Source organism: Uranotaenia lowii, chromosome 1 (assembly GCF_029784155.1).
Source record: "Uranotaenia lowii strain MFRU-FL chromosome 1, ASM2978415v1, whole genome shotgun sequence".
Lineage (NCBI taxonomy): Eukaryota > Metazoa > Arthropoda > Insecta > Diptera > Culicidae > Uranotaenia > Uranotaenia lowii.
The window spans coordinates 20,678,200-20,699,435 of NC_073691.1; the positions used below are offsets into that span (position 1 = coordinate 20,678,200).

Consider the following 21,236-nt stretch of genomic DNA (forward strand, 5'->3'; position numbering starts at 1 on the left):
AAAAGGATCTCCTTAATTTCGAATTTTAGCCAAAAATGAATGCAGCAGACTCCCGTTCGGTTTTGGAAAAGCGCCTGCAATATTTCAGCGTGTGATGGGGTATGATGTGAATAGATCTGACTAAAAAGCTTTGTACATACATTTCTGTCATCTTCCGAGGGACTTTGTGATATTCCAACCGGAAAACAAAACCAAAAACAAATCGCTCGTTGTTTAATTGTTCATATCCTTTCTTTTCTTCTATTATTTCGTATGAAAGTTTTTTTTTCTTCTTCAGTTTCCTTTTTTTCGGTATTCAAAGGAAAATACACATGATTCATGCTCCTATTTTTCTTCACACCCTCTCTCGTTCTCGTTCTGTGTGTCTCTTCTGTTTTACTTTTTTTCTATCTGTCTTGTTACAACGGATTTTCGTGAATTATGAATGATGACAAATGGAATTGGTTTACGGTCGATGTTTTTTTTTCTTTTTTTTTATTCACCCCTCTTTGTTTGATGTTACAAATGTGTGTCGTTTTGTTTTTACTTTTTTTTTTTGTTAATATTTCGCTAGATTTCGCTGGTATATTGTTTTAACAGTTTCTCTCTCTTCAACTCCTTTAAAGTTTGATCTTTTCTTTTATGTGTGTGTGCGTGTGATGAATTTTAGTCTGCAAATGTTTGAGATGCGAGTATGGATTTTTAATTTTTTAAGATTTTTCTCTCTGTTTCTATCGCTCTCTCCCTCTCAGTAAGGAAAATGATTTAACACATACACACACACACCGGGGAGCAACGACGACATTCATTCATCACAACCGTGTGACAGTAGGGGGGAGGTTGGTGGAACAAAAAATCACATTCAAAGGGTTGTCTGTTTAGCTGTTTTGTTGTTTTCAAAACTTTCTTACTTTTTGTTTTTTAGTTGTTCTGGATGATTTTTTGTATTGTTTTTGTTTCAGTGTGAGTATGTTGTTGTTTTAAAGTTGGCTTAATATTTCCTTTTTTTCATTTTGTTTTGAGCGTCCATCTATATTTTAGGTAGTCTTGTTTCTGTTTTGTTAATGTGTTTTTCAGTGCTGAAAAGGTTTTATGGATACATTAATCTTCTGTAGTTTAGGTGAAGTTTTAGTAGTAGTGGTAGTACTAGATGAGTTGGTTGTTGCAGCTTCTGAACTTTCTCTTTCTCTCTCGCTTTGAGTGAGTTTCATTTCTCGTCTGCTCTACTAAATCAGTGCAACTGTAGAAAGGTTTTTTAAACGCCTTTTTTCGATCTTCTGTCTTGTTTTCCCATAGGATAGGACTCATGATTTTTAATCTCATACTCTTTCATGTTTACTTTTCGTTTTGGAGATAAAATATTGGAGAAAACGATTACTCTATATATATATGACTCTATTGTTTCTGTTTTTTTTTTATATTTCTGAATAGTGAGCATCTGTGAGATTGTGTAGTAAGAGTGTCTATGTATTCTGAGTGTGTTTTTATTATTATGCTTACGACTTGTATTAGATAGTGGTAGATTTTTTTTCATTTCTCTCTCTCATCTTGTTATTATTAGTTGCTTATCATTCTCCTGTTTTCGTGTTGACTTTATTGTTTGCTTTTTTGACATGTGTGTTTCATCTTTTGGTTTCTGAATTCTGAACTCGATTTTTAATTTTTTTTAATAGAGCCTTCAGTTTATTCTGATTAAAAATGTTTCGCTTTTTTTTCTTCCTTTTGATATCTAAATATAATATATATCTGATAACATCTCGAGCCGCTTTTTGTTCAGTTTTCGCTCTCTCGAGTTTGTTTCCAGTAATTTTGCTTTAGTGTTTATTACAAATTTTCTCGCTCTCTCTGTTTTTTTCTTCTTTATATCTCTTGTTGCTGAATGAGTGGGACGATGATTAATGGATGCTTTGAATGTTTAAGTTCAATATCGTTTACGCACATGTTTTTTTTTTGTTTTGTATTGTATTTACGTGGGATGACATGAAACTTTTAGTAATGTTTTGTTTGTTTTTTTTTCGCTATGCAAGGAATGAGGTTATGATGTTTGAGTTAATGTGTTGTTTTTTTCTTAATGCATGCAACAGTTTATTTTACTTATGTATTTTCCAGTCAATTGTTTCTCGTGTGTGGTTTTTTTCTTTTATTAATTAATTTATTTGCTTTACTCTCGGATAAATGAATCTTTTTTCTTTATTTTCTATTTACTTGGGATGCAAATACCATTTTGAAGTATATATATAAAAATAACACATAAACGTCGCCTTCCGGTACGAACTATCTCTCTCTGGTTTATCTGATTTGCTCTTCTTTTTCATATTTTTTTTTTAATCTATAATTTATTACGATCTGAATTGATCGATAATGGTCGATCGATATTTTTTTCCACATCATTCGCCAAAATCGCACAGCTCGGAAGCTTATTCATTTTCGAACCTTCTCGCGATTGATGTGTTGTGGATTTTTTTTTTATTTTTCGGTATCAAATAATTTTCTTTTCAATAATAATATAATATATTTTTATTTAAATATTTTGTTTAATATCATATCTGCCTCTCTGCGTCTTCCAAATATAAATCTATTATAAATGCCTTTCTGTAGTTTTACTTTAATATATATTTTTTATATTATATAATGCAAATCTGCTCTGCTCTCGCTCTCTTTCTCTGTATTGGTTAAGTTTATTTTTTTAACTTTATGTGTTCATTTTTCCTCTCGATTTTGTCACAGTTGTTGATGTATGAGTTTCTTTTATTCGTCTCGCAACTTGTTCGATCAACGCTCACATACTCACGCGATTCGATTCAAGATGACCTTTTTTTTCTTCTTTTTTAATCGATGAATCGTCTTGTTTTTAAGTCTCTCGGTTGTTTTTTTCTGTGTTTTGTTGGATAGTTTGTTTTTTTTTGTCTTTCTAGCGATTGACGATCGTGTCTTAAATTTAGACTCTATTGGATCCAAAAACTGAATTGTGAAATTTGGTATGCTTCTTATCCAAATCCTCGATTGATTTGGGTATGGAAGTGTTGAGAAAACAACAATGGAATTAAAATTAGGAATGAAAGTTCACAAATGAAACTCAAAATAATGGCTCCAATTTATGAGAAAACTTTTTTGACCTTTCTTTGAGCCAAAAAAACATAAGAATAAAACGAATAACCGAACAAACAAATTTAAAAATCTATAAAGTGTGTCTAAACGACACATTTGTAACACTAGGAACCGTTTAAACGGTTTTAAGGATTCTAAGTTAATTTTTTCACTATTTTTTTCTATCTCTGTGTTCTTAAAATGGTGCATAACTTCCTTTCCTCTCTAACACGATTCTTGTTCAATTTGGTTGCTTTTGCATGTTTTCCTCTTTCTCTCATTCAAGCGATTGTTGTTTCATATAAAATTGAGCTCTTGAACGACTGTTTTTTTTTTGGTTTCCTTTCATTATGATTGGAGAGGAGAGTTTGTGAAAGTACTTCTAATTATGCTTGATCAAAAGTTGCAAAAAAAAGAGGAACAAGTATCTAAACGTGTCATTTACAAATTTAAAGCAATTTCTTGGTGAAATTGTGATTGTGATAACCTAATTATGAACAGCTCAATTATAAATCTCATACGATCTTTAAATAAAACAACAGTTTATTCTTAAACTGAATTTCGGAGGAATCGCTTAGTTTTGGATCCATTGAGTACCACCTAAATTGATGGTTTCCCCAAAGCTTTCGGAGGAGAAAGTTGCTAGTTAGAACTTTCGAAGAGGCCCGTTGATAGTCCTGGTTGGTGATGACAGCTAGTGTTGGCAAAATTTTCGAATTAGATCGAAGCGTTCGAAATCCAGGAAGGTTAAATCACAAGACGGAGACTTCAGGAAAGGCTTCTCCCAACGAAGCACGATTGGTCTAGAAAGGCTTATTGAAGTCCGAAAGGCACAAAAAATATTGGTGGCAGAAGAAAAAAAAATGTCTAAGCATATTATTAAGAGATTAGTCGAAGTCGTAAACCCGAAAGAAACAAAAATAGGAAAGAGGCTTTTCGAAGCCCGAAAGGCAAAAGGAAGTCATTCAAAACCTGATTGGGCCAAAATAGATGAAATTTTTAGGCCGGGTTTAGTCCAAGATAGTCGATCAGCGTATTGTCGGGTTTGGCCCGTAAAAATTGTACGTGTTAGACCAAAAAATTCAATAAAAAAGGAGCCTCCGCTAAGCGGAACTTGAAAAGGATCAAATTACAATTGTTCCTCCAATACAGTTCAAGACGAGTGCTCCGAATAGCGGTTTAAAGTCCAAACAGTCCCCGTAATTGTTGTGTCCGAGCTGGCGAGTCCGATTTCTCAGTCCTCGAAGTCGGACGTTGAGCTGAAGTTCTTCTAGTAATGTAGGACGATTAATTCTTGAAGTCGGCAGGTCAGCGACAGTAGAAGTCTGCACAGCAAAAAAAGTATTGCTATATTACATCAAATACCTGCACATAACTTGAGTCGCAAATGGTACCTAATTTTACATTGTCTTGATGTACCCGGCTGTTTGGAGACAAATAATTTGTTTCGTACCGCTGATCCGTATGGGCCAAATTTCCTAAAAATGGAAAAATAATGAAATTTGCTTTGAAGCAGTGGGTTTTCTTATATTTTTAATTAATTTTGGAAGTACTTACAAGCCAAACAAATAGAGCTGAGGTCCATAATCCGTTTCTTTATTTTTGAAATGAAATCAAATTCCAACGTCAACAAAGGAAGACATTGACTACTTGATGCGATATTACATAGAAGATTTTGATATTACACTTCACGACGTATTCACGTTGTGTACATCATTTAGATGTATTATTGCAACAGAAATACGTAATCCCCAGAAATTACATCGTCCATCGTTACATTATTTTTTGCTGTGTGTGTATCAACCCTGAGGCCTTTGATGTGTATTTCATAGAGCCTACTTTCGACCGGAGCCATTTCGAAAGTAGGGACATCAGATAGTAGAAGCGTACTCGAGGATCCACCGGACAAAGATACAGTAAAGACTCTTCAGGCAATAGACGTCTTTGAATGTTTTGGTCGAGTGGAGAATGAGACTCTGGAATCTAGAGGCTTTTTCGATGATAGAATTAAATCTTGAAGTCCAGCCGAAGTCTTTCACGTAGTCTACTTGGCCTATCGCTTCGCCGCCAAGTGAAAAGGTGAGAACGAGATCCATGCACATTTACTACGATTCAAAGGCATAAAGCAGAAGTGTTTCAAACTGTCGTCAGAAGCTGGTTTAGGTCCGTCAAGAAGCAATAGCAATAGATCAGAAATATCATTGGTCCTAAATAGCTCCCATGAGGCACTCCAGATGGAGCAGGTAACTGATTGTAAACTATTTTAGTTATTTGGAACGTGAGCTTCCTTACTGTCACGTAACTGCCAGGAAACCAATTCAGAACCGCAGACTTCAATAGTTGCCAGTTTAGCGATCGCTACGTCGTGGTTCATGGTATAAATGCCATAGGTTTGAGACCCCTTGGCAAAGCTTTTTCTTGTAGCAAACGTGAAAGTCAACAGGTTCGTGATCGCAGAGCGCATATGCATAAACCCTGTTGTTCGATGGAAAACAGCAGCTTGCAAAACGAGAAGGGATATAACACGACAAGATCAAACAATTTGGCGACCGAATACAAAGCTGGAATTCAGCGATAATTGTTGATGTCTTTCCTATCACTTTCCTCGACAATCGAGACACACTCGGATCGATCTCGAAACAATTTTTTGACATTTTTCACGTTGCTCATAGGTTTTCAAACTGGATTTAGATTAAAGAAGAAAAGTCTAGCGGGAGCTACTCATCAGTAACTATCCCATAAGAGAGAGATGATTGGTTTCAGGAATCGACACAGAAGGAAACCTCAACGGTCGATGACGACCTAGAAGGGCATCAAGTCCAACCACACCTTCCTGCCGATTCCAGAGTCCAGAGTCACCATGAAGCGACGGACTGCCCAAGATCGAGATTAGCTGAAGCTACCTACTGAGAGGGGTTTATCTCAGGGATAGGCTGTGAAGAGAATCCCGTGTGTCGAACATGTCTCTCTTTACCCACAATTTGTGGCGGTCTTCAACAACTTGTGGCTGGCCATCGGCATTTTTCGGTAGCTTTCGGCGGTTTATGACAAACTTCGGCAATTTTTGGATGCTTCTGCAATTTTGACTTAAAACGGGAGAGATTGTGGCGAAACATAACGGAACACGCATTTCCAAGGAAGTCTATACTGTAATCAGAAAAAAAATCGGAATTCATCAATTTGCCTAGAGACGCGGAACTAGCAATCGCTAGAGCAATACACTGTTTGTTGTGAACTCACAGGTAGAATTTACTCTACCATTGAAACCACTAATCTTTGAATTTAGCATATAGCTATCATTGGTCTTCAACAAGAGAATTAACCGACATAGAGCAATCTTCAGGGTAGAAGTTTTGCATGGCCAATGCCACGACACGTTCTAATCGCAAGCCTACAAAAACGCGCTTTGATCTCTGAACAACAATCTGATCACACTATTTTCCACAGATAATTTCTCATAATTTCCATGTGAACACTTCAAGCCAGAGCGAATTGAGCGAGAGATCTGCTTAAAAGAGCGTAAGTCCAGATTTTCCTGGTTTTAGCCGACGGATTGATGCACTTCCAGCTCTAGTTTTGCGTTTTTCCTCGATTGCGTTGTTGATTGATGCTGGAAAAGAGAGCAAGCACCAGACAGCCGCGTTTTGACCGGTCTTTAGGCAGAAGTTCAGGTCATTTCTATATTTCGGAACGCATTGGGTTGGTCAATTCTTCAGGCGTCGATGTCAATCACCCTGTTGGCTATCAAGCGGGTGAAGCTAAGCTTAGGTCGGCCATCTTGTTGTAGTTTGCTGGAATATGGTGCAATTGTTTAGAGCATGATTGTTCATAATTTAAAAAACAAACTGTAAAGATTGCTGTTCGGCCTTAAAATATCTCCATCAATGTTTCAGCATATGGTTATTCAAATAATAAATCAAGTGACTGAATCATAGCAATCAAAATATTCATTTTAAATCAAACACGGTATAACAATAGTTCAGATACCAGTATTTCGATAGCAACTTACTATCTTCTTCAGTGAGCGTTTTCGAAATCGAAAAAATCTGAACTATTCTCATACAGTGGTTGAATTTAAGGGAATCTTTCGTTTGCTTTGATTCAGAAGAACTATTCAACCAAGTATGCTCAGAACCAAGTGAAGTATGACTTAGCATTGAATTAAAATCAAATACAGAAGAATTCCGTTTGGCCCTAAAAACCAGCGCCTGCATTGTTTCAGCGCATAGTTTTTCCAAAACATCTTGTTAAAAGTAGAATTCTACAAAAGGCTCCCATTTGGCCTTACCATAGCGCCGGAAATTTTTCAGCGAATAATTATTTGGAGGAATTTGAGGTTGCTTTTCTGCGGGCAAGGCTAAGCTAAGGTCAGCCATCTCGTTGTGGTTTGCTGGAACATGGTGCATGTTTTAGCGAATGGATGTTCAAAATTAAAAAAAAAAGAAACAAACGGTAAAGATTGCTGTTTGGCCTTGAAATACCTCCAGCAATGTTTCAGCATATGATTATTCAACTAATGAACCTTTTTTTTTTCTTTTTCTCGGGATTTTCATACCGAAGGATGATTCATCCCTAACTAATGAACCAATTGAAGTAGGACTTAGTATTAAACCAAAATCGAATACAGAGACTTCCTTTTGGCCTCATACCAGCGCCTGCAATGTTTCAGGGCATGGTTTTTCGGAATCATCTTCTTAGAAAAAGAATTTTGCTCAAAATGAATCCAACAGGCTCTCGTTCGGTCTTACGAGAGCGCCGGAAATTTTTCAGTGATTGATCGTTTGGAGGAATTTGAAGTTGCCTCCCGACAGCGACACCCGTTTGGCTCTAAAATGGTGCCTGCTATGTTTCAGCGCACGGTTGTGCAAAAACAGGCTTAAAAAAAGCATCTGCAATGTTCTCGAGCGTTATTGCTTCCAACTAATGAACTAAACGGAGTGTGACCGACCTTGGATTTCATAGAAGTTGAATACATAGGACCCGCTACTTCAGACTAAAAAAGCGTCAGCGAAGTGTCTGTCCAAGGTGTTTTAGAAACATCTTGGGGGGAGGCGACTTTTAACTATTAAAAAAGGTAGGAGTGTAAAATAAATACACCTTAAGTGTCAAATTTTTAAGGCTCCAACCTGGATTGATCGCCGTAATCCTTTGAGAACATAATGGCTGTTCACTGGATTTGATACCTGGTGTCCGGCTGTAAGCACTTCGATACACTCTAGTTTCACTTCTTTTCAATGAGTCTCTCTGTGATACTACATACCACCGGCGAAATTTTGGAAAGGAGCGTAATCTGACAAAGTCGACTAGCATAAAAAGTCAAACACGACAAGGATCTTTTCGCAGAGTTCTACAATAGGATTTATTCTGCGAGTAACGTGACGTGACTAGCGAAATTTCACCTCGTCATCGTTTTGATTCTACGTAACTTGAAGTTCAGATGATCTACGCAGATTGATCTTAACTAATCCAAGCCCGTCAAGTCGAGTTGCTCACTAACGAGTTAGTCGGGCTTCTCCACGGTATTTAGTCGGTATTTACGATTCGCCACCAAAAGTAACATTTTTCTGTGCAAACAACAAATGTAATCAACATTTTTACTCCAAATGCTAAGGGATTTTTAAACTGAATGTTGTCATTGAGGTTAAAGACAAAAAAATTATCTTAAAACAATTTTAGAATTTTCATCACTTTGTAAAAAACAGCTGTATCTATTTTTTTTTTCAAAAAGATGACATCAGAAAGGCTTTATTTACTTTAGCCAATTGATCTTCGTCTTCACCACAAACCGATGTTTTCATTCATTTCTATTGTTCAAATGACATATGCCTCCACTTTTTTTTTATTTAAAAAATCAATCAACATCGCTTTTCTTCCAGTTTTTACCGCGAGTTCCGATCAATAAGCCGAAAGCTCTTCGAACTCACCATCGACTTTTAGACCGACAAAATAATAATAACTAAAACAAGGTGAAAGAACACGAACAAATGAGGAAACTCAAAACCACGAACAAACAAACCTCTGACTCTGACGTCGTAACTTCTGCCCTTTCATGAACTGTGATACTGTGTTGCCAATCTTCGTTCGAATTTCTACCGAACTTTCTTTCCATTTTCGCCCCATTTCGTTACTCCGTTGTTGCATTTTTTTTTTTTCAAATACGTTTGCTTTATTACTTTTTTTTCCTTTTATTTCTCAATGTAACATAATATCATTATTATCGCATACGGTCTACTACTTTATCTATTTAATAATAATAATAATAATATTTTCACTCTTTTCTTTGCAATATTTCTTGTTTTTTTTTTAATTCGTCTTAGTAGTTGATTTTCTTACGTTTTTGTTTACTTTGCTTTAGGATTAGCTTTCGTTCAGTTAGAAGAGTCTCTTGGTGTGCACACACAGATACACGTACATACGTCGTAAATACACGTTCCCATTTTCGGTTCGTTTGCTTGTTTGTATTTAAAAAAATAAACTATATGAAAATAAATTAAACTTTTAAACGTTTTAAAAATAAAAGCGCTAACAAAAATATAATCCATTGTATTTTTTTCGTTTTCTTCTTTTCATTTACTTGCTTGCTTTACTTTGCTTTGTATTTGTTTATCCTCCTCATGTGTGTCGTTTGAAATTGGTTCGATACTTTTTATGAGCTTACATGTTTTGCACCACTTTCTGAAAAGATTCGTCGAATTTTGTGAATTGCTAAAAAATAGCTTTGTCAAAATTTGAATGACGCGGGAGGAAGTAAGGTGCCCTAGGTGCTTTCAATCGAATGAACAAATTATGAAACTATCTTTCTCTATTACCAATACATATGTTGTGAACAATATTAGCGTTTCGTTTGTGTGTGTGAGTGTGTTTTGATGCTTTTCGTGTCTTTTGATACTTTAGCAGCGTCTAGCTTCGGTTAGTAGTAATATTTTCACATGTTCTCACGCTTCCGCTTTTTTCCTCTTCTGATGCTTTAATATTTTACCTTTATTTAAATATATATAGAATTCTAATTTATAATAATAAAATCAATATCGTACGGTATAATTCTCAACGTACTTTCTGCTCTCTCTCTTTCTCCTTTTCTCTGTCTTCTCTTTTTTCGTTTATTCTGTTTTAGTCGATTCTTTTCTATGTTTTCCTTCCTTTTGCCTTTCTTCAAGTTATTAATCGCATTCGAGTACACGAAGCTACATTAACTTTATACTTTAATAAATTTTGCGTACTGTCTCTTCACCGCCTCTCTTTAAGTTTAGATTACTTCTCACAAATGTTTTTTTAGTCTCTTCAATTATTTGTTTTCACATTTAAATTGGGATTCTTTGTTTTGTTTTCTTATTTTTCTGTGTGTGTATGTGTAACTGCATGTATGTTTGTATGTGGGTGTATGTGTTTATGTATGTAAGTCTGTGTATGTTTGAGTCGAGTTTGCTTTAAATGTTTTTTCATCTGGCTCTCTACTAGTTATACGTTACTCCATCGATAATAATAATTAAATATAATTATATAAATATATATATACTTTCATATAAATAATTTTATTCCTATCAATAGGTCTGTATTTTTTTTTACTTCCGTTAGTTATTACTTTCTGTTACTTTTTTAATCTGATTTCTATTTTCTGTTTTCGCTCTCAATATATTCACGTTTTTATTTCCTCAGACGATAAATTCTAGGTTGTGTTTTTTTTGCTCACCTCATTTCACTTATTTCAATTTTCTCCAATTATACATACACGTTTCCCAGTTACATATATTCGTTTTTTCTCTTCATGTTTGCAACCAAATTCACCGACGTCAAACTCAACCCTTAAGTAGGTTGCTGTTAAGTCATTCATGCGAGTTCAAACCGAATTATTCGTTTTTTTTTTCGAATGAAACGAACTTTTTTTAGAAAGTTCAGCAAGTGACTTCTAGTACGCATTTTTGCTGAGTGTGTTTTCTCTTTTTTGGTGTGAGTTTGAGTTCTATTCCCCATTTTTTTTCCCGCCTGCGCTCTCATTTGCAAAGGAAATACAGGAAAAGATTTCGCATATGGTGCTGTTGTTGTTTTTGGTTGTTGGCGTGAGAATTCGTGAATGTTTTTCTAAGAATGTTGTCATGTGTGTGAGTGAGTGTGATTTTTTTTTGTTTTTATTTTGAAAGAGTGATTTTCAGGACTAAAATTGCTTCTTTTATCTCACATTCGATTAGGTTGTGTTTCTTTTTATCTTATCCTTAAATGCATCAATGCTTTTCTCGACTTTTTCTCCTTAATCTCTCTGTTTCAGTTTCTAGTGGCGTGATTATCGGTTCCAAATTTGAGTTTTAAATTCTTCTTAACTTTTTTCCCAAAAGGTTTCTTTCTCTCGTTTTTTTTCATCTTCTTTTTCTTAAAGGATCATAAACAAAAACACATAAATGTAACACTACTACGCTGTAACAAAATTCGGGAACAAACATAGCAATTTTAGATTTTTACCTCTGGTTAGGTTGCTGTTTTTATTTTTAATAATTTTTTAATTTTATTTTCTTTCAAAACACATATATTATAGTATATATTACAAGTGGCATAAAAAGGTTGATTCGCCTTCGCCGCTCTCTGTTTACTCTTTCTCTCTCCAACTAGAATTAACTCTCTCTACTGACCGTGTTTCGGTAAAACAAAGAAAGAAAAAAACTTGTTTTAACTCTCTGTGTCTTTCACTCGCTCTCACTGGGAGCGAGAGCGTTTTCCTTAAAAATTAAAATCAATGGGGTTGCGTTTGTCTTTTGTTTTTGTAACTTATAATTTTTGCCTACTTGTTATATTTTTATTATCCGATTCAGACTAAACTAAAAACTAGTGGATTGGTTGTTGTTTGCTTTTTTGTTTTGTTTTGCGCCGCAGTTCTCAATATCCAAGAATCGAAGACACGGCTTTCCTGGTTGATGATTTTTGAGATCGAAACGAAGCTACTGAAGTTGTAACACTGTTATGGGTTTTCTACCCTCACGATTGTGCTTCTGATTTGTTTTGTTTTGAGGGAATTTGTTTTTTTTTGTCTAATTGCTAAAGGTCCATTTCCGTTGAGTTCCATATGCTAGTTGAAAAATTATTTGAGTGTAACAATTTCGAGGGAAATTTCCAGTCGGAATTTTATGTTTCAAATTTATTGACGTTTCATGTAGAACAAGTTAAGTGATTTGTCTCAGTGTTTTGAACGCATAATGAGCCCAAAATCACACTTGCAGATCCACCTCAAAGAGTAAAATCAGTTAATTTTTTCATAAGTGACTTGAAATTCTTATGACCTTCTTAAAACTAACTTGACTGGTCAGCTAATTTTAAATTTAGGAATCTCCAAAATTCTCTTCGGATGTCACTAACATTCGAAGTGAAATTATTTTGAGTGCATATAAGCTTTTCGTCGAAAACTTCACCGACTACTTTGATGAAAATTATCATAAGTCTACTCTGACTAATGCGAAAGTTTGTTCGAATTTACAGTGGCATAGTCAATTTGGGTTTTTTGCATGTTCGAAATGGAAGTAGAATATAATCGAATGATCATAATAATTCAACACAAATGGAACTCTTCAGGAGGAAAAAACGGCCTCAGTCTTGTTGATTTTCATTTCAAATTGCCAGACAGCGACACAATTTCTATTCGATTTGTGTGTGCTTTCAAACCAAAAATTATTAAACAAACCAAATTATCATAACCACTCAATAATTTTTCGTTTATCTTTTGTTATGGTTTTGTTTTTACAAAGTAAATATAATATAATAATCATTATTAGGGTTATCTGCTTCTAGCTTCTTCTTGAAACTCGGACAATGTTAATCGTAACTTTATAAAAACAAAAAATAATAAATCACCTTTTACATTTTATCTTTTTTTCTTAACAACGGAGATGTTTCGCGCCACGCTTTCAACTGGTTTTTCTTTAGTTTAAGTTTTACTGTTTTGCTGCCTCCAAGAACACACTGATTCTCGATTGAATCAGAAACAAATAGAATATCAAAGATTATATAATAATGAGAGTAACTAAAATAGCATATAATATATATAAATCTATAAAAACACAAATCCACCTTTCTCTTTTTCTCTCTCTCTCTGTTTCGCGCTCGCTATCTCTTTCTTTCTCTATTGGTATGTCCGTTTATGTTTATGTAAATAATAATAATAATAGTAGTTAAATTATCAAACTAGGATTTTGGATAATAACATCTCCCTTTCCTTTCGTGCACCCCCGATCCTTCGCCATTCTCACAAACAAGCCAAAACAGCTTATCGCTGGAAGATGAAATCGTCCGGCGAGTAGGACATGGAGTTCCGCGACGACGACGGTTGGGTCCAGATGAGCGAGGAGTTGTCGGTGTCCGCCCCGGAACCGTGTCCCGATTCGCTCAGATTCTCCCAGATATTGCGGAAGTCCGACACGCTGTCCAGGATGGTGCTGCCGGCCGTCAGACCCGCGGTGCTCAGATGGTGCAGATTCTGCTGCTGCTGAAGGTTGTTCCCTAGCTGACCACCCTGCTGGTTGTGGCTGAGATGGTGATGCAGACCGCTTCCATTTCCGGTGGCCGAGGGCGGGGTCGTTGGACTGTTGAAGGCTGCGGACGTCGAGTTCATGTTGTTCAAGTACTCCAGCAGGTTGATGAACTGATTGGTGTCGAAATCCGGATGACCTCCGCCGTTGCCCAAATGCTGCAGCCCGTTTCCACCGCCCAACAGCCCATTCAAACCTCCCAAACCGTGCAGAAGATCGTGATGATGATTATGTCCGTTCGATAGTAGCGAGCTCTGGGGGGAAGTAGCGGCATTACTCGATCCTCCGCTGCTAGAGCTGCTACTGCTGGAGCTGCTCGAGCTACTGGAACTACTGCTGCTAGAGCTACTGGAGCTGGCACTGCTTGAGCTACTGGTGGCCGAAGTTCCAGCCCGGGTTGCAATGTGTTCCTCGATCAGTTGCCGCGCCGTGTGCACATTCGTTGGCAGTCCGGTGATCTCGAATACCGATTCCTGGTTCCGTTTCGGCGTGATGATGTACGTGTTGGTCTTGAGCTGAATGTTCTTGATTGTGTTACCTTTCGGTCCGACTACCAGTCCCACCACCTTCTGCGGTACTCGAATCTGGATCGTAATCTCATCCGGGGTACTATAGCCCAGCACATTCCTCGTTTCGGCCAGCAAAGCCATTGCCTGTTTCTTGGAAGATCGCAGCGTACTGAAATGGTCCGCAGCCGATAGGATTTCCTGCTTCGCCCGGGTCACATCTTCCTTCGTTCCGGTGATCACGAAAATCGGTTCCTCACCCCGGATCGGAGTCTTGATGAAGGTGTTCGTCTTAGCTCTCAACGCCTTAATCTTGCAACCCTGCCGCCCAACAATTTCGGCCACATGTTCCGAGGAAGGAACCGGTACGCACTCGGTGTGCGACTTGTACTTGACCGGACGTTCCTCGACCTTTGGCGTGAGCCCATTGATCATGGCCACCACAAACGTATCGAAAACCTTCGGGTTCTGCTGGATCATTTCCTCCACGGCGGCATTGCTCGAGTGATGGCTATCAGCCAAACTGGCCAAGGTCAACGGAGTCGTGCTTCCACCATTGCCGCCCGGGCTCAACGCTCCACCACCTCCCAGCCCCAGATCCTCGAAGTGTGACGACAGCTGGGCCAGGGTCGTGGTGCCCGGGGGAAGGAGCGAGGCCGTCTGCCGGCTATCGTCGAAGGCTAGCCCGAAATCATCCATACTGGCCGTGGACATTTGCTTGGTTCTCGTTCTTGTTGCTAAAATTGCAGTCAGTCAGTGCGTCCGTCTACACGCTTGTGTGATGTAACAATTTTTTTTTTGATTATCCGATTGGGGTCCGTGCGATCGGGTTTTCCTTACGGTCTTACAGATTACAGATAACAATTTTTCACTAGTATTAAACACTGCAAGAGAAAAGAGAAGAAGGGGGTAATTTGGATTAGAATCGTGAAGCTTATGGTCGAGGGATTAAAAAATTATCTGGTATCATATAGCTCAAGATGATTTCTACGAAAAATTGTTGACCAGTTTTTGGAGAAACACCTTTTATTGTGAAACAGGTAAAAGAAATATATTTTTAATATGGATGTTTTTTTTTATCAACTCTTGTAGAAGGTGAATTGATTTTTTTAACTAAATTCACCATGTTTTAAAGTGATAAGAAAGCCTTTAAAAGTTCGTTCTATAGAACTTTTCGTCTTACTTGAAATTTGTTTATCCTAATAAATTCATCCAAATTAATTTCACCAAATTCCAATTGTTTTCGATGCAGAAGAATAATGTATTCCAAGCAAAAATCTGCAAGGAAAACGAGTCTTAATAGGGAAAACTCTCAAAAAGCTCGCTTCCTTCGAACCAGAAGATAATTTTTATAAAAAGAAAAATAAGTAAGAATTCATCAAAACTAAAATCATATACTTAATAGCTAAAAATAATCTATTTTATGTAAACAAGGAAATAAAATAACTCGCTCAAGATAAATCTTCCTCATAAAAAACTTCTTCTGAAAAGTATACAGAATTTTTTGAACTTAACACAATGTTTCTTGAGTCAACAACAATAATCTTAGGTTGAATAGCATAATTTACGATACATAAACTGAAGTCTATAGAATGCTTTTCTTTATTGGACAATGAACTTTTGAAATAGTTTTCCTAAAATTTTAGGTTTTTTGTTTACACAATTGGCTAGTTTCTTGTGTAAAATGTAGTTCAACATGGGTTCTTGAATAAAATAAAAAATTCTCAAACAGAAAAAAGGGATCGAGGATCTTTAACAAGTCTCAACAAAGGCGTTAAAAGTTCTCAAGAAAGACTTAATATAAGTCTCTAGAGAGTTATTAGGAAGTAATAAAAAAATATTAGAAATAAGTCTTGAAGGATACCCAAGAAATCCTGAAACAGGACATAAAGAAGTGTCAGATGAGTTCTAAAAAGTTCAACGGATTTAAAAAGTTCTCCGAGAAGATTTGAATTTATACCAATAGAATAGTTAATAGAAATACCAATAGAATATTAAAGATGACGTTCTTTAAATAAAAAAAAACACATAACAGAAAGTCTTAAAAGACGTGAATAAGTCTCTTAGGATACCCGAAACTGTCCGAAAGTAGACATAGAGGAGTCTCAGATGAGTTCTTAAAATTCCGAAGGAGCATGGAATGTTTCTCAAAGAAAGTTTCAAAAGCCTTAAAAACTCTTAAAGAGGGCGTTGACAATTCTTAAAATAATGTACAACATTAAAGTCTTGAAAGACGTGAATAGGTTTTAAAGAAGGGTTAAGAAAATCTCGAAAGAAAATAGAAAGTATTGATGAAAAAATACAAAAACTCTGGAAGAAAAATTCTTAGAAGAGGAATAAAAATTTACAAAGAAGACGTAAAAAGTCTCAATGGAAATAAATACATCTCAAACGATACCCAAAAAATGTCTGAAAGAGGACATAAAAAAGTTTCAATGAAATCTTAAAAAGTCTCCTAGACGGTTTTGAGGGCTTCTTATCACAAAATGTCTCAAAGGAGACAAAAATAATTCTAAAAGAAGACACACACAAAATTTTAAAGAACAAAAAAATCCAAAAAAGAATGTTAAAAGATCTCTAAGAAGATAGATAAATAAGTTAAATAATTGAAATTTTGTCGCAACAGATACCCAAAAATGTCTGAAATAAGACGACAAAAAATTCCTAAATAAGTCCTAAAAAATATATCAGCCATTAAAGAGGTCTAATAAGACAAATGTAAAAAGAAGTTTAAAATACAAAAAAATCTCTAAGCAAACGTTTAGAAGACTCAAAGTAGAAGCAAAAAGGGTTTCGAAGGGATAAAAAAAGCAGTCAAAGAAAACAGAACATTTGTTATATAGAAAATGTTCAGTTTTTGATCAAAATAACTGATAACTGGTAAACGACGGTCTCACAGAAAAGTCAGAAAATATTCTCTTCTTTGAGACACTAAAAAAATCTTTAAGAAAATTTCGAAAAAATCTCCAACTACATTGAAATAAGCCTCAAAGGATTTTACATGAATTTTTACATGAAAATACCCATTTACACGGAGAAAAAAGGCGACAGTTGTTCCAATTATTTCAGCTGTTTCTATCAATCATCAGAGTGTAGTGGTTTTTTTTCTCGAATTTAACTATAAATAAAAAAAAAGTCGACTATAAACTGCTGATTGAGCTTACGTAATCAACTGTAAATATTATAGATTCAACTATAACAGTCTGATTGATTAAACTATAAACATTATAGGTTCAACTACAGGCATTCAACTATAATTATAATAGATTCAACTATAAACCGTTGATTGACCCCAACAATCAATCCTAAATATAGTAGATTCAACTATAATGCTAGAACTCATTCAACTGTAAATATGATAGATTCAACTATATACTGCTGATTGACCTCTTGCAATCAATCATAAATATAATAGATTCAACTATACTGGTATAATTGATTCAACTGTGTATGTGATAGATCCAACTTCAGATGTAGTTTTGATTTGAGACATTCAACTATAAATATCATAGATTCAACCAGTGGTCGATGTGCTCATTTTCAGGAATCTTTCTGCGGGGAAATTCCTTATCTTTTTCCGACCCTTTATGTCTATCCGGATCTAGCCGGGTGCAACAGCTTCTTGTTGTTCTGCCTAACCCTGCTGCTAAGATTTGTGCAGCTCCCGGCACGGAAGCAGCAGAATCGAAAAAAAATGTTGGGCAAGGCCAGCAACAGCAAATAAGTAAAAGTAAGCAAAAGCTTTGATAGCACCAGGGTGATTATTAATTGTGATTTTCGAATTTCAGGATCATGGCGGTGACAAAAAAGGCACCATTTTCCCGTTTGTTTGGATAACGTGCCGCTATTAAACCTACCCCAATTCTGAATTCAAGCTGCTGACATGATCATCAACAAACTATTCGTATTGTTGTAGGCTACCAAAACAACTAAAAATGTGAGAAAATGGAAATGTTATTTAACGATTTTTTCTTAAAAATTATTTTAAACAGTTAGAAATGCTCTGTATTTCAAGAAAAAAAAAATTGAAATAAAATACGATTTTTAAATTTTTCCGTACATTAATTGTTGCGAATTTGTTACTTTATGAAACGAAGGGTTAATAAGTTTATAAATTTTGTGAAAAAATGAAGTTCTCATTCAGAAAAAAATGCAGTAGCATTTGCAGAATGAACAATATTCATATATAGTTCTCTTCGCGAAATCAATCATAAAATATATAATTGAATCTATCGTATCTATAGTTAAATCAACTATATCCTTATAGTTGAATCTATTTTATTTATTGTTGAATGCATGAAATCAATCATACACATAAAGTTGAAAGTATTATTGAATGCACAAAAAAACAGATAATCAATTATATATACAGTTGAAAGCTTAATATTTATAGTTGGTCGAGAATCAATCAGATATACGATTGAATATAAGGGGATTGTTGTTGGAAATACTATACTTTTTTCCGTGTATCGATAAAAACATATAAGGAATGCTCGTTTGGGTCATATAAACTTAAAAGATTCCAGGTGAATTTTAATCATCGATAATCGCTCTTAAGAATTTAAATCAAATTATTTCGTAGCCTTGGAGGCAGTAAAAAGCCCGTTCTTTGGACTTAAAAATGCATGCGAACTATTCAACGTAATTTATTGAAGAGGGGGCTGCGTAAAACAAATTCGATGAAGTATTCTGCATTTTATAAACTTGGTTTGTTGATGAAAGGGTTTCTAGCAAATTTGGAAAATCGTAAATTTCGGGAAAAAGTTTGGAATGTCATTCCTTTACCAGGAAACCATAAAAAACTGAGAATTTCAGCACAAAATCAAGAAAATTGTCTTTTTTAGAGATTTTTGTTCTGAAAATGTGGAAATATTTCCTACTATGAATGTAAAAAATATTTAGGCTTAACTAACTGTGATAATAACAAATGTCCTACGGTATTACACATTAACGGAAGTTCAATCGCAGACGTGTGAATGAATTGAATTTGAAAGAAATTCGGCTTAAAATCATCTTGGCTTAATTTTTCCATTAAAAAAACATGAGAACATTTTCGCATCTTTGAAAAATATAAAAATTATTATTCAAAGACTTCCATCTTGCATAGTTTTTGACATTATGCTATTTCATATCGAAAAGGAAACGAATTTTGTGAAAGAATTATTGTAGATATCTTCATTCGTCGCTTTTTAATTGCTTTATTTCAAGTTTTCTCAAAATTTTAAATTTTGAAAACCAATTTTTAAAAGTGGTTTTAATTTGAGCTTACGGTTATTCCATTCGAATTGATATGCTGATGAATGATTAATTTTTAAATCGTCGCAGTTTCTTATAAAACTTTTCTATATTAGATCATATTCACTTTATGTAAATTATACACTTCAGTACAATCAATTCAACGAAGCTGTTTTTGAATTAAAGATTGAAAATAATCAAGCTTTGTATGGAAATTTCAAATTCTTAAATTTTTACACCTCCCATAACTTTTTTTGGTTGTTTTTGCTGCCAGAAATAGCAATAAAAATTTTGTAAGCGATCCATCCAGTCCTGAATTAGCGCAACGAGTTTTAATTTTATATGAAAATTTGTATGGGAAAACAAAATTTTTCATTCAAAAATCGCCAGAGATGTTCTGAAAGTTCCAAAAAATATAACTTTGGATGAAAAATATTCCTTGATTCTTAAAGTACATTTCATGTGAACCAAGCACAAACCTAAATTGTACCCCAGAAAAGATATTCAATGTTTTATAAATTTTTTGTTTTCAAAATTCATTTTTTTAATTATAACGTTTTATACTGCTTGTTTGAAAGCTGCGTAATAGTAGGATGGAAATAAAAAACCTCAAAAAACTGCTTTGCGTTGCCAGAAAATTTATTGATTTATAAAGCCTTTGCAAAAACATTTCATACAATTATTAACAGCTCTAGCAAGCAAAGTCTGCCATTTTTGAATACTTTTCAATGGATTCAGATTTTTTATTTTGAAATGGTTATAACTTTTTTCATGAAATTCTTAGATGCTTATCATGTTAGAAAAAAATGAAGCTTAAGAATAGTCAAAACCAAAAATTAAAGACCGACTTTATTTTAAGCTTATTTGAATTTTCTGGATGATTTAATGTGCAAAAATGTCTTCTTCCATACAAAATTGAAACGCATTGCGCTAACTCAGGAATCAACCAAATCATCTCAAATTTTACACTGATGCTTGGTGACCCAAAGGGCATCGAAAAAACATATGGGAGCAAAGTCATTTTTTGCAGCGGTCCAATGCACATATTGCAAAGTATGGACGACTTGTAGGCCTTATTATTACCCGTCTTAGAAAAAAAATCATCAAACTCTGAGATGGCATTTTTTGGGAAATTGAGTTTCAGTTTTTGAAATGCATTTTTCTCAGTGTAGGATTCAAAAAGAAATCAATACATATTTTTTCTAAAAATTCAATCATTTTTCCAAAACTCTCTCTTGTACCACATTTGTGTGGGAATTGTTATTTTAAAAATGTATATAAATTTTTTGCCTGAAAAGTTTGGCCCTTTTCAAATGTTAGTCTAGATAATTTTGGGGAAAAATAAAAGTATGCCAAGTTGCTTTACTGTTATGCCCAAAAAGTTTCATTGAATTCTGAGAGGGTCATGCCAGCTTCGTGCCAATTTGGCGTGAAATCCCTCAATACAAACAAATATGTACAAACAAATAGGTTCAAAAATGACATAGAATAACAAAAAAAAAAAAAAAAAAAAAGGGGAAGAATGACAAAATTAGCAAGACAAAACAAAAAAATTACAAACAAAACTAGAAAATTGCTAAATGCATAAAAAAAACTCTTTCAAAGTCTTTAATAAATATTAATAATAATCATAATCAAGAACAATAAAGCTGACTAAAATAGCCAAAAATGGACTAAAATTACGTGGATGATAATAGTAATAATAGCTCTTTTAAGAAATAAGTAAAAAAAAATGTTGAGAAAAATACCGTTCGATTTTGGCAACACAAAATTTCGGACGTGTGCCAAAAAGAAGTCTGTATGTAGAAATAACAGTGATTTTGCAAAAACTACTTTAAAATTTTTTTAAATTGGATTTTTGCAATTCGTTTCACATTTCTCGTACAAAAACGAAAAACCACCAATTAAAATACCATAGGTC

At 34.8% G+C, this 21,236-nt stretch overlaps 1 protein-coding gene across 5 annotated transcripts in view; it reads right to left on the minus strand.

Moving 5' to 3' along the window:
- Positions 1–1,649: 1,649 nt before the first annotated feature.
- Positions 1,650–21,236, minus strand: part of LOC129739518 (RNA-binding protein MEX3B) — a 172,458-nt gene continuing 152,871 nt past the window's right edge. For all 5 annotated transcript variants that reach the window (XM_055730996.1, XM_055730998.1, XM_055731000.1 and 2 more), the window contains one exon: positions 1,650–14,964. In XM_055730996.1, coding sequence (XP_055586971.1) covers positions 13,313–14,794 — 1,482 coding nt within the window. In that variant the 5' untranslated portion in view covers positions 14,795–14,964 and the 3' untranslated portion in view covers positions 1,650–13,312. The remainder of the gene's footprint in view (positions 14,965–21,236) is intronic.